General features: G+C 37.2%; 1 protein-coding gene across 5 annotated transcripts in view; it reads right to left on the minus strand.

Moving 5' to 3' along the window:
* The window catches only part of Lrp1b (LDL receptor related protein 1B), a 1,950,932-nt gene that overhangs the window by 146,346 nt on the left and 1,789,668 nt on the right, over nt 1-14,918 (minus strand). For all 5 annotated transcript variants that reach the window (XM_052726598.1, XM_052726596.1, XM_052726595.1 and 2 more), the window contains 3 exons: nt 7,671-7,800; nt 5,851-5,957; nt 5,392-5,524 (listed from right to left, as the gene is read on the minus strand). In XM_052726598.1, the coding sequence (XP_052582558.1) occupies nt 5,392-5,524; nt 5,851-5,957; nt 7,671-7,800 (370 nt within the window). The remainder of the gene's footprint in view (nt 1-5,391; nt 5,525-5,850; nt 5,958-7,670; nt 7,801-14,918) is intronic.

Genomic DNA, 14,918 nt, shown 5'->3' on the forward strand with positions numbered 1-14,918 from the left:
CTCATCAGTGAAGTTTCCTCATGCAGTGGAGGATAGAAACTCACAACTGATCAAAGTGAAGTGAATAAGTGACTGTGGAGTTTTCATCCATAAATGAGACATCTATCTGATACCCTCTTCCCCCAAGACTCAGGGACCATCTTGAAAAAAAGGGTGAGAATAATGTACAAATGCAAGGACAGGGACAATAAAAATCAAGGTCAAAGCTGGGTCTTGGTAGTACATGCCTTTAATCTCAGCACTTGGGAGGCAGAGACAGGCAGGTCTCTGTGAGTTCAAGGACAGCCTGGTCTACAAAGCAAGGTCCAGGACAGCCAAAATTACAGAGAGAAACCCTGTCTCAAAAATCCAAAAACAAACAAACAAAAAACCCAGGGTGAAACAATGTCTTCTCTACATGAAAGGACTGTACTCATTGCCTCAGCAACTGTGTTCTGTGTTTACCTGCTCAAAACCTGTTAAAGATCAAACAAATAAATACCCATGCATGGATGGTAGAGGACCTCTTAAGCCCCCAACCATAGCTGAGAAACTTTGGACAGTTAATGGCTTCTGAAGGAAGAAATTAAGTTTTGCTTTTGTTTTGTTATTTAAATATGTGGCTTCTGGTAGGTCGACTATGCTACAGGACATGGACTACACTCCTGATTATATTGCCAGCAGAAAATAAGGTCAATGAGCCGTAAAGAAAGAGAAGAAGAGAGGAGCAAGATGGAAGAGGAGGAGGAAGAAGAGGTAGATGATGGCAAGGACAAAGACATGAAGATGGGAGGGATGGGTGGATACAAGAGGAGTTAGAGGGAGGAGTGGAATATGAATTTTATTAAAAATCATTGTATGTGTTTATGAAATTCTCTAAAAACTATTCTTTTTTAGTTTAACTTGTACTTCTGTTCTACATAGAAAAAAAGAAAAAAAAAACAGTTATTTTAAAATTTCTCCAACCCTAAAATACTGTCCTACTTACTCACTAAAATTTTATAGTACTGTTAAGAAGCTTCTGCAATATAAAAAATAGTTCTGTAAAGATAAAAGTCATTGACTGATGCCATTTATTAATTATTTTTTATAAAATTTGGGTAATCAGGCATTGTTTTTGTATATTTAATGTTTTTACACAAAATGAAAATTACCTCAAATACAAAATTTTTAGAATATAAAATATATGTGCCAATACCACATGCAAAGAACCAAGTAAGCTAATAAATGTGGGTTCTGTGTATGGACAGATAAGAAACACAGTACAGATTTCTGTGCTTATTGGTGACTGTGGGTTTCTGTGTTTCTCTGGACAACCTATTAATTTCACAGATATCCAATATCTTCATCTATGACCAAAGCATAATAAAGTAACTTATAAACCCATATTCATAAGTACTACCCAGTAATACATCACAGAGATATAAATTCAGAACTAAGATGAACAAATCAGCCTATTTTCCTGGTAAGAAATGCTCATGATTTTTATGCCTGTTGTGATTTACAAAACAAGTTCATTGTATGATGGGAACTTGGCAGATTTCATATAATTGACTTTAGAAACGATCTGATGTGATCAATTGTAGACATGCTTAGAGGAAGATATTTACAGTTTTATTGTTCAGAAATTTGAGTGACACTTAAAACAGGGGCTAAGAATTTCTGCAAAATTACAAAAATAGGACTGGTTCTGCTTACATCTGCCACATTTTAGAACCACAGAATTCTAAGACACATAGAAAGACAGGCTCTCAATTAGTCAGAGAGTTGACTAGTTGACATTCACAGCATAAGGCTTCAAACTCCACAGGATCCTGAAATGCTACTTTATTTCAAGTGTCAGCAATGCTGAGCTCTAAATTGCTGCAATCTAAAAGTAATCTCAATTACCAAAACTCATATTATCTAATATATAAGCATTTACTATTTTCCCTGAAAACAATACAAAGTGACTTTACTGTTAAAGGGAATGTAAACACACTCTTTGTGCTATGGTATATACGTTAACTCCACCACTGGAACAACTGAGGCAATAGTACTTGATTTGGGGGCAATCGATACCTAGATAGACTGTGTTTCCAAAAGGAAGAAGAAGGAGAAGTAGAATGGGGAGGAGAAGGGAGGAGAGAAGACAGAAGGAGGGAGGGAGGGAGGAAGAGAGAGACAGAGATCACATGAATATAGGGTTCAAGTATGCATTGCTTTAATTCAAAATCATACAGTAGAGTCAAAAATTTTTGGATAATAATGGTTTAAATTATTAATCTCATTGCATGCAGTATTTTGTGACAAATTAAATTCAGACACAGTTATGAACTCTTGACACATTTTATCTTAAAAAATTCTATTTATAGCATTCAGTGCTGTTAAAAGGAAAAGTGATCTTTCTACACTATTGAATTACATATCATTTTATTTATATATGCCCAGAAGAGTGTTGGGCACAGCACTGTTTTTTATTAAAGATAGAAATATAAATTTAATTATAATTGTAACAGCAAGCTAAAGGTTTTTGTGATAACCTACTAATGACTTCAGACTGTACCATAAAGAATTTATATTTCAAACCATGCATCAGAGGACTCTTGGCATCCTGAATCCATTAAAATGCTTCATTCTCAAATGACATGAGGCACACAAAAGCAACACAGTGGCTACAATTTAAAGAAATTGTATAGATTAACATTCGAGTTTGCTAGGTATATTTGTGATCAATTCACCAGATGATGAACAGAAAAATAGAAAACATAATACAAAGCTTAGCAATGACATATGTAAACTCTAACTGTGCTGCTCACAGCTTCTCACAGCTACCCAAGAAAACTGGTCAAGAGGATCACACAGAAAACAACCACTGATAGTTCTCATCTTGGTTTAGGTTGAGAGAAGTTTTGATATGTGATAATATTTTACAAAACACATAGTTTCCTTACTTTGAGCTTATGTTTGCTAAAAGAATACTATAAATCTTTTTTTTTTCCACAGATGCCAGATCAATTAGAACAAAGAATGAAAGTTCAGGCTGCCATAAACATCAGGTTTGTTAGGACCATAGAGTCTATCTTTTAAAATACAAATGTTGTTGTTAATTCCATCATATTTGGAATATTATTCTTGGAAACTAAGTAACCAAAGCTGAGTCACTGAAAAAATGTGTCATACTGAACCTTAACCTTGTGTGTGTGTGTGTTGGGGGGGGGGGTATATTCAGCTGTGCGTGCAATATTAGAGCCAGAAGTGAGCTTGACATCTTCCTCTATTGCCCTACAGCTAGCCCCTTGAGAAAGAGTCTCTCACTGGACCTGTAGCTCACCATCTTGACTGGAATGCCTGGGCCACAAGCTCCTGAGAGTTAGTTATCTCTGTCCCCCCAACACTGGTCTTGCAGGTATACAAACACCTGGGCTTTATATGGATGCTGGGTATCAGAATTAAGATCATTTGCTCTTATCCTCTTTACTTAATGTACTGATACATTACACACACACACACACACACACACACACACACACACACACACACACACAGCTTCCTTGACTCCTAGGATAACATTTGTTAGTCGAAGTGTACCATTTCAAAGTGACAGGACATCAACTGTAACATAAGGGAGGTTTATTTTGGCTTTATATTTCCTTAAAGTTTTGAGAAATATTTATCAATACCAAAGTTACTTCCTCAGATTAAATTAAATAATAAAGTTGTAAACATTGTATCTCCTTAAGGAATATAAATTCAAGAATAAATACCTTAGTCACCATGATACTTCAACTGAACATAATCAACTAGATGGAAAGAGCCCTAGAGAAGTTAGACCTGTGAGTAGATAGGGCAGATGCGGCTTTGTCAAATTTGTAAGTGATCATATGAAAGGCTCTCAACTCTGTCTTCCATCAATGAAGCATTGAGGAGAACCCATCTCAGTGTGAAAGATACTTGCAATTCCCGTTTGCGCAGGATGCCATATAATGGAGCAATGGTACATGAGTATCTAACATACAGTAAGGATTGGCAGGAACAAGGCAGCCCTGGCAGCCACAAATGGTTTGCACAGGTGTCTACTCAGGCCATGTTCCAGAAACACAACTAGACCTCTACCTACACCAGAGCAAGGGCTGATTTTGAGCCCTGAATGGATTATCTACCAACTAAACCATAATCACAGAGCCTTTTATATGAGATTGTTGGTGATTTGGTGCTACCATGTGATCCAGGTGACTCTTGTCTCTAGAAAGATCAACGGCAAAGAGTGTGAGGTCAACTGAAGACAGAGTTATTTCAGAAGTTTATACGTTCTTTGTTCTCTATACTGCAGTGCAGATTCTGAGGTGAACTGAAAGTTCTCCTAAATAAAGACATTATCAGGTTTAATATGGAGAAGCTATTTGATCATAAACACTTGATCTACTAAAGAAACAGAAATATTTTAACTATGCAAATACTGAAAGTGTTTTAAAATACTTGGGAGCCTGTGGTGGTATCATCTCTGCTAATCATGTTCTAGATGTTGAAATGTAAAGTCCATTGAGAGAAAGCTGTGATCTAGTTACAAAACATTGCACTGAAATAAACAAACAAACAAAATAATATAAAAATGCAAGTTGTGTAACGTTCAGCACATTTCTTTCTAATTCTCATTCACTTACAGTAACAACTACCTATTTTTAATGTTGTGATATATAGTCAAAAATAGTTTCAAAAAAATGGTCTTCACACAGCTACAAAATATTGCAAGCAAAAATTGGAAATCATCTTCCAGACTGAAAAAAAGTACAAGTCATCTTCTCAACAACATGGAAACAAGAAAATCTCTGGCACAAACTACAAGCTACATATCATACAGGTAGCAACTATGTGTAATCCAGTAACCCATGTGATCTTCCTGTTCCCTCAGAGAAAGAAAAGCCACGTAGAAGGGACACAGTGGTAGGACACAGAGAACACTTGTGCAATCATGCTTCTAGAAACATTTCTTTTATGGATGCTGTGTCCTCTCTCTATAGAGACTGTGTCCCATAGCCATAAAAACTCTCCAAGTCTCAACACAACATGCATCTTGTTTCTACAGAGCCTGCAGCCTCTTCAGAGACTGTGTGCCCCCACCCTACCATAGAGGCTGTGTCCTCTATACCTCTCATTTTATCACTGACTTGGTTTCTTTCCTGGAGACAGTCTGCCATTAGGTACTCTAAACTCTTGCATCTGAGTGAGTTTTCTCCCATTGTGCATAGTTTGGACTTACATTCTGTTTCAAAATTTTGTGGATTTTATTTATTTACTGCAAGGTATTATGGAATGGAACTAGAAAGAATTATTCATAAATCCTATCCTTTGCATATCCTATAGACACTATCGAGCAACTCTACTTCCATGCTCTCATTTATAAGCACATGCACACCACCACCACCATCTTACCTCTGCCACAGTTCTCTTCATCACTTCCATCCACACAGTCATAAACTCCATCACACAGCCACCGAATTGGAATACAGTATGCTTTATTTTTACATCGAAACTGATCTTCCTTGCATTCTATCACACAGTCCATCTGTTCAAACACAATGGGAAAGCAGTGTCTTCATTAATGTTGATGGAATCACATGCAGTCTAACCATGAAATTCACAATAGTTGGTGTTTGCTATAGAGTGAGAGTCATCTTATTTTGCCTTCATGAACACAACCTCTACAAGTAATAAAGTGTTTTAGTATACAGATAGAATGAAGGTCCATCTATGTGTTATATTCATATATAACATATAGCTGCATAGAATTTGAGACAGTTCTGATAGTCAAAATTTTGCTTATTTTTATTGCTTTTGCTCTTTCAACCCCAGTTCATGCAATTCAAAACTTTAATGGAATGATAGTTTTACCTCATCTGAACCATCAACACAGTCAGGTTCTCCATTACATTTCAAAGATGCTGACAGACATCCTCCACTGGCACACATATATTCACTTGATGAGCAAGCAGGGAAGGCTAAACAATTATAAAGCTGAAGTTTAGATATAGCAAAAAAGAATAACTGATTCAGAAGGTAAAATATATAAAAGCATATGCAAATATGAATTCATGGACAGACTATGATGAGATTATGATATTTTAAAAAGGTTCAATAACTAGGATTAAGGGCCATTTAAATTGTGATTTACACTATTGTTTTGTTATATATAGGATGTAATTGGCTGTGAAGTAAGGATTTAACACAATAGACTAAATAAACAAGAAAAATTATTGAGATCTTATTCCGTTGTTAATGAAGAGTTAAGTGAGTTTCTCAAATTTTAAATTATCTCAAAGATGTCTACTTTCAAAACTGCAAAGCATTAAGTAGCCTTGAGGAAGTGCATATATATATGTGAAATATTGTGAAAATATTGGCATGAGATACCCATTTGAACCTTTTGTCTTCAGACTTAAAGACAGCATTTGTGTAGTTAACCAATAGTGTAGAATTTACAGTATTTCTTTCTTCTTCTTTCTTTCTTTATTATTTATTTATTTATCTATTTATTTATTTATTTATTTATTTATCTGTCTATCTATTTATTTATTTATTTATTTATTTGTTTGTTTGTTTATTTATTTATTTTGAGACAGAGTTTCTCTGTGTAGCCCTGGCTGTCCTGGAACACATTCTATAGACCAGGGTGGCCTTGAATTCAGAGATATTTCTGCCTCTGCCTCTTGAGTTCTAGGATTAAATGTGTGCACCACCACTGTCCATCAGTGTTTTTTTTTCCTTAAGCAGAGTTATTAATTGGATAAATTACTGACATATCCCAGTTTTAATTAATTATCATATAATTTATGATAGCTATATTTTGCCTATAGATTTGGATTCTAATGCTTTTATTGAGACTTCCAGTGTTTGACCTTATGTCTGATAATGAGGTGACCTAAATTACTTTACCATCACACTGAGGACTAATTGCTTAGACAAAGGTGTAAAAGGCTCCCTTGAGTTTCAATTCTCTTATACAACAGTTTTGCCGAGATAATCTGGTAGATACAATGACTAAGAATACATCTGGAGGTGGAAAGAAAGATGGATCATAGCTTGAGCAGAGTTCATGGCAGTGAGTAAGTTGTTTCTAGGGCCTTGTCTCCCAAGACTATGCATTTGTGCCTGTATATGGATGGCAGTAGGTATTTGTTTTTGTGTTTGTTTTCCTATAAAACAGTGCAATTTAAACATCTTGATAATTATTCTACGTTTAATGAACATATTTTAGAACCATTTTTAAGAAATAGAAACATATGAACTAAATAATTTTTCTATATCCTCCATGACTTTCTAATTTCCACTTGACATGGTATGAGACATAAATAAAAAATATATATCTGTTTGCTTCTCAGCTGGCCCATCCAACTGCTGCTATCTTTTTCAGAAACTCACCTTCTATGATTGAAAACCTGATCACACAGTTGAAACAAATTTCAATTTGTAATAATGGATGCCAATTCCAAGACAGACTCTTGGATCCCCTACAGAAGTAATGGTTTTACCTGCCAAAATGACTTTAAAAAATTGGAAAAGCACTCAAAGAGCATATTCACAAATACTCCAATTGATCTCTAAAAGCCAGTACACTTTGTGCTTATGCCACAGTTTTCTGGACAAAACACCTTGGTTTAAATTCTATCAAGTTAAAAACAACCACTAAGTTGGATATTCTGCTCTCATTTTACCTGGTTCACAGTTTTTCTCATCTTCTCCATATTTACAGTCTTCATGTCCATCACACTTCCATTTTGCTGAAAGGCATTGACCATTGGAACACTGAAACTGATCTTTGGAACAACTTGTTTCACAATTTTTCTGCCAAGTATAACACAGAGATAATTAAATTAATTATATTATAGAAAAATATCTGCTAAACCAAAAGACAACAAAAATGTCTATAATGATTTAAAAGCCACAAGAACTGTTTAAGACACTGCATATGTTCATTGCTGGCCTATGAGTGCGACAGAGTGAAAACAATTTTCCAATTTTCTCATTGAATAGTTTCTTTTTCTAAATTTTTAAATTAAAATTAATTACATCATTTCTTCCCTTCTCTTTCCTTATTTCAACTCCTCCTATGTCCCCCCTCCCTTCTCTTCCTCTTAAATTCATAGCATCCTTTTCTTTAATTGTTCTTGTGCCCTCTTCTGGCCATCAAGAGCACCAGCACACATGTGCACATACAAACATAAACATGAAGAAATTAATTTTTTTATAAAGATGATTAGACTTTTCAAATACAATTCAGAGAATATTGTCCTTTGTGGAATCCCTCTGGGATCGAAACTGCTTTTAGCAAAACAAGACTTAACATTGCTTGTGTTTAAAGAAAAATTCCATTTTCTCTTTTCTTACACTGAACTCAGTACAACTTAGGAAAGGTCTTTTTTTTATTATTTCCAATAATAGTTGCTTCCAGATAAGCCCTATTTTAGACTTGCATCTCAGGGCTGGTATCAGTCACCCAGATCTGAAAGTTCTGAACTTTAATACAAATTTAAATTATTGGGACATTATCCATTCAAGAAAGAGATCTGCAGTCTAACTGCTACTATATAGCTCCAGAGCTTAACTCATCTCACATGAAGAGGATGAGGAACAGACTGGAAAATGAGTTTTTCAATTATAGTCATGTCAACTTCCAGTAACTGACAGTCTAATGTTGCAATAGAATTTTTCCATGGACACAGTATATATACATTATTATCTTAAATAATTTTAAATATATTTTAATCATATTCTTCCCCTACTCTAAGTTCTTCCATATCTTCTTCATCTTGATACCAGCCCAACTTTAAGTTAACAAACCAAACACTCAATACATCAAAACTCCCAAAACTTAGAAAACAAACTACAAAAGCACCCATAAAGAAAACAAACAAACAAACAATAAGCCCCATCAAACTGTTACCAAATAAAAACACACACACAAAAAAAAAAACCAGTGGAGTCCACTATTTGTTGGTCAACTTCTCTTGACATGTATGTCCTGTAATGGTTGATACAGCCAGTGCTACTCCACTGGCAAAGACTGATTTTCCCTCTCCCAGAAGGTATGACAGTTCATGTTAACCTTGATCCTAGTGGCTAGGTTTTTATTCCTTCACTTATTTTTGGCTACAATAAAATAGAATATAGTAATATAAAACAAAAACTACCACATCAATGTTGGAAAAGACAGACAAAGAAAAAGAAAAGAGACCAAGAGAAGGCACAAGTGTCAGAGACCCACTCAGGAATCCCATAAAAACACTAAACCAAAAGCCATATTATAAATGCAGAGGACCTGGTGAAGACCTTAGCAGGCTCTATACAAATTGCTCAGTCTCTGTGAGTGCCTATGTGCTTTGCTCATGTTGAGTTGAGGTTCTTGTTTTCTTGATATGCTCCATCCCCTCTGGCTCTTACATTCTTTCTGCCTTCTCTTCTGCAGGGTTACCTGAGCCATGATCAGTAAGGACCATTTATGACCGAATGTTCCAAGGGCTCTCTCTCTCTCTGTATAATGTTTGGCTATGTATCTCTATATTTGTTCACATCTGCTGCATGAGGAAGCTCCTCTGATGATGGTTGAAGAAGGAAAAGGTTTGTCTTCCTGGGTCAGTGAAACCTCATATAAGGATGCCTTTTTTTTTTTTTCTAATTCTACCCTTTTGCCTGCAAATTTCATGATGTCATTGTTTTAATGCTGAGTGATACTTCATTGTATAAATGTGCAACATTTTCTTTATCTTTTCATCTGTTGAGTGACACTTGCTTCTTTTCAATTTGTAGCTATTATGAATAGAATAGATATGAAAATGGTTGAGCAAGTGTCTATATGGTAAGATGAAACATCATTTGGTTATATGTCCAATTGAAGTGTCATGGGGTTTTATTTCTGTGAAGAGACACCATAACCTCAGCCCCTTTTATATAGGAAAATGTTTAGTTGGGGCTGGCTTACAGGTTCAGAGGTTTAGTCCATTATTATTATGGCAGAAAACATGACAGCTCAGAGGCAAACATGGTAAGAAGCTAAGATTTCTATGTCTAGATCAACAGGCAGAAGGAAAAGAGAGAGACACTGGGCCTGGCTTGAGCACCACTTTAAAGCCCACCCCTACTGACGCATTTCCTCAAACAATGCTACACCTACTCCAGCATGGTCACAAGTCCTAATAGGGTCACTTCCTATGGGTATATGAGTGTCATTTTCATTCATAGCACCCCATTCCACTCTCTGGCTCTCATAGGTTTATAACCATATCATAATGAAAAATTTGTTTAATCCTTTTTCAAAAGTCCCTATTGTCTATCACAATATCAGCACTCTTTAAAAGTACAAAGTTCAAAGTCTCTTTTGAGATTCATACAATCACTTAACTGTAATCCCCTGTAAAATCAAAATGAAAAAGTAGATCACATGCTTCTAACATATAATGACATAAGATAAACATTACTGTACTAAAAGGAAGGAAAGTGGACATAATGAGGAAATACTGGACCAAAGAAAGACCAAAAGCCAGTTGGGAAAACTCCAAACTCTGTATCTCCATGTCTAATGTCAAAGCACTCTTTAGATCTCTCTCTAACTCCTTTTAGCTATATTGATTGCAACACACATCTTTTTCTTGGGCTGTTTCCACTCCCTGTTAGCAGAATTCCTCTACAGGTATCCCATGACTCTGTCATCTCTGAAATTTTGGGATCTCCAAAGCAATCTAGGTTTCACCTTCACAGACTCACACATTGGCTTGTTTAGACCTCTACGCAGGGACACCCCTGACACATGCCTGGTCTCAACAGCTTTCATTAGCTATGGTGGAAGATTCCATAAACCCTTTCTTGCATTTTTGACTCTAAAGACAGAACCATGTGGCCAAAGTTGCCAAGTTCGTCTGCTTGCTGGGGCTGGAACATGCCCCCCCCACCCATCCCCATTCAAATACATTTTCACCAGCTTTCTGCTTTTGATGGTTTTTTCATTGCCTAAGCTTGGTTGTTCTGGATTTTTCTCTGTAGATCAGTTTGTCCTCAAACTCAGAGATCTGGCAGCCTCTACTTTCCTGAATATGCTTGTCAGTTGTAGCATTTTCCTGGTAAAATTTCAAGTAACTTAGGTATACCATTATATTGTGGACAATTAAAGATACTTTGACTTCTTCCTTTCCAGTTTTATCCCCCTGATCTCCTTCAGTTGTCTTATTTTCCTAGCTAAGGTTACAAATACTATAATGAAAATGTGTTGAGAGAGTGGACAACATTGTCTTCTTCCTGATTTTAGTGGAATTAATTTGAGGTTTTTTTTCCTTTTAAGTTGATATTTGCTATGTGCTTGCTGTAAATTGCCTTTATTCTACTTAGATATGTACCTTATATGCCTAATCTCTCCAATACTTTTATCATGAAGGGCACTTTGATTTCATCAAAGGGTTTCTCTATAACTAATGAGATAACCACGTGTTTTTTACTACAATTTTATATGGTGAATTGCATTTATCGATTATGTATGTTGAACCATTTCTGCATCTCTGGCATGAAGCCTACTTGATCATGGTGGGTGATCCTTTTGGTATATTCATGGATTCATTCAGCTGGCAAGTATTTTATTATTTTTGCATCTATGTTAATAAGGAAAATTAATCTGTAATTTGTTTTCTTTCTTGGGTCTTTATTTGATTTGGATTCCTAGGTATTTGTGGCCTCATAAAATAAGCTGGGCAATGTTCCATCTGTTTCTATTCTGTTGAATAATTTGAGAAGTAATGGCATTAACTCTTCTTGAAAGTCTGATGGAATTCTGCACTAGGCTTATGTTTTTGGTTGAGAGACTGGTACTGGCTACTTCTATTTCACTAAACTTAAAGATCTGTTTAAATTGTGTCTACTTGATTTGACTTTGATGAGTATTATGTATTGAGAAAATTATCCATTTATTTTAGATTTGCCATGAAAGTATGACTTTATTATTCGCTTGATTTCCTCAGTGTCTGTTTTCATTTCTAAATTTGATAATTTGGTCTTCTCTCTCTGCCATTAGTTAATTTGGATAAGGGTTTGCTAATCTTACTGATTTTAATTTAATTTAATTTAATCTTACAAATTTTCTCAAAGAACCAACTCTTTGTTTCATTGATTCTTTGTATTATTTCCTTTGTTTCTATCTTTTTTAAAATTTCAGCCTGAGTTTGATTTTTTCTTGTTGTCTACTCTTTTTGGGTGTCATTTCCTCCTGAAAAAGTTCTAAAGCTTTCAAGAATGTTGTTAAATTGCTATTATGAGATCTCAGTTTTTGTTTTTGTTTTGTTTTTAATGTAGGAACTTAGTGCTATACACTTAAAACTGCTTTCCTGTTTTCCCATAAGACTGGGGATGTTGGGTAGTCATAAGCATTCAATTATAGAAATTATTAATTTCTTTCTGGTCCCATTTTTTTGTTCAGTAGAGTTTTGTTCAGTTTCTATGACTATAAATCTGTAAGTTTGTAAGTTTCCTGCTTTTCTGTTCCTGTTGATATCCAGTTTTAATTGATTTATATGATACAGGCTGTTATTTCTATTTTATTTGATTTGTTGAGACATGGTTTGTATCCAAATATGTGGTCAATTATGTAGAAATTTCCATGAAGTGCTAAGAAGAAGGTATATTCTTCTGTTTGGCTGAAATGTTTTGTAAATATCTGTTAAGTTCTTTTGGTTTACACTGTCACTTAGTTCATACATTTGCTTAGATTTTGTCTGAATGACTTGTTTATTGGTGACAGTATGTCACTAAAGTCTCCAATTATCAGTGTGTGAGGCTCAGTATGTGATTTTTACTGTAGTACTGTTTCTTTTGTTTGGAGTATAGATGTTATGACTTGAAATTCTTCTTGGTAAATTTTCCTTTGATGAGTATGTAGTGTTCTTCCTTATCTCTTGTGATTTGTTTAGGTTTGAAGTCTTTTTTGTCAGATATAAAAAAGTGAAAGACCCTAACCCTTCAGGCTTACACCCCCCAAGCCCCAGGAGAATGAGAAACTAAAAAGCTAGTTCCAAGGGAAGACTGTCTCAGCCATTACTCAACCACCCTTACCACAATGTATGGAGATTTCTGTTAAGATATGTTGTTCAACTGTGACTGGGATAATTGCAAGTGTTTCAGGAAAGACCACTGTAACCTTTGTGTAACCTTCACTCCCGCCCTGATACCCCCCCTTGAGGTATTGAGAAAAATGTGCATATGGACGTGATTGTACCTACCCTGTGATTAGGCTATGATCTTGTGAAATTAGCCCCTAGACATGAACCAATTTGAATGAAATTGCATGGGAATTGTAATCTTATGGCTTTGTGTGGTTTTTTTTCCTTTAAAAGTACCTATGTGACTACAGTAGGTGTGACTCTTGCTCTTGGGAGGAGAGGAGCCTGACTGTACAGCTGCATCAATAAACCTCTTGCTGTTTGCAAGTGGACCGGAGTCTGGGTTCTTGGGGCACCCACTCGAGAAGGTATTACCCTGGGTCTAGGGTCTATCATTTGGAGGTCCCACCGAGATCTTGGGGTGCCCCTGGACCCCCACTCTGGGGCCAGCTGGAGGTAAAAGCAAGCTCGATCTATGTTTTGTGTTGTGTTCTTGTCCTTTGTCTGGTCGATTTGGCATCTGTATTCTGTGCCTGTGCAGGACCCGTATCTGAGCATTGGGACCTGTGAGGGGAGCAGACATGCTCAGACGTCCCTGGGTCCCCACTCTGGAGGTCTCATCCAGAGTGATCTGGAGGAAGGAGATGGACGGAGTGTCTCTCCTTCCCAGGGAGCAAGGCTGTTCGTTGATGTCATTCTGCAGGTGAAAGCTTGAGTCTTTGACCATGGACCACACGGACACCCAGATCAAGTACCTTACATTTCAGTCTGGGAGAGTTTGACCAGAGACCCACCTGCCTGGGTGAAGCCATTCCTCATTGCTTCACCCACCCCAGCAACACTGGGACCCCGACCTCCACTTCCCCCTTCCCAAACTCCACTTATACCCCTAACTCCTGATCCGCACACTCCCACTCCCCTTGTCCCTTCAGCCCTGGCTGCCCCCTGACTTTTACAGGCCCGCCTTACAACCGAAGAGAGACAGCATGTCATCCTAGAGGCTCGTAAGAATGTGCCGGGGGACAATGGCAGGTCCACTCAACTACCAAATGAGATCGAGGAAGCCTTCCCCTTGACACACCCTGACTGGGACTTCAATACCCCTCGCAGTAGGGAGTGACTTCCTCTCTATCGCCAGATTCTCCTGGCGGGTCTCAAAGGGGCAGGTAGATGCCCCACCCATTTGGCTAAGGTACGTGTGTATAGTACAAGGGTCAGAAAACTCCAGCAGGGTTTCTAGAGAGATTAATGGAGGGATACTGCATGTATACTCCCTTCAACCCCCAGGCACCTGACAGGCAGGCCGAGGTCATAATGTCCTTCATTGGACAATCGGCCCCCAACATCTGCACTAAGCTACAGTGGTTGGAAGGACCCCAGGGGTATACCTTGCCAGACCTAGTAAGAGAAGCTGAAAAGATTTTCGACAAAAGAGAGACACCAGAGGAGAAGGAGGAAAGGCTATGCAAAGAGCAGGAGCAAAGGGAGGAAAAGCTGCATAGGGATCAAGAACAGAGAGAGAACTTAAGAGACAGAAAGAGAAATAAAGAATTGTCTAAAATCCTGGCCACCGTAGTCTCAGGGACAGAGCAGAATAAGCCTAGGCAGAATAGGAACCTGGGAAACAGGAGGAGGCCGCTGCTGGAACAGGACCAATGTGCCTGTTGCAAAGAAAAGGGACACTGGGCCAAGGAATGTCCAGTCCATGTCCAGGAGACAAAAACATGCAAGCCTGTCCCGGTACTGTCCTTGGAAGAAGATTAGGTGAGTCAGGGTGAAAAGCCTCCCCCTGAGCCCCGGGTAACTCTTAAAGTGGGAGGCCAACCG

This window comes from Peromyscus californicus, unplaced genomic scaffold (genome assembly GCF_007827085.1).
Source record: "Peromyscus californicus insignis strain IS unplaced genomic scaffold, ASM782708v3 Scaffold_7__1_contigs__length_154581171, whole genome shotgun sequence".
Lineage (NCBI taxonomy): Eukaryota > Metazoa > Chordata > Mammalia > Rodentia > Cricetidae > Peromyscus > Peromyscus californicus.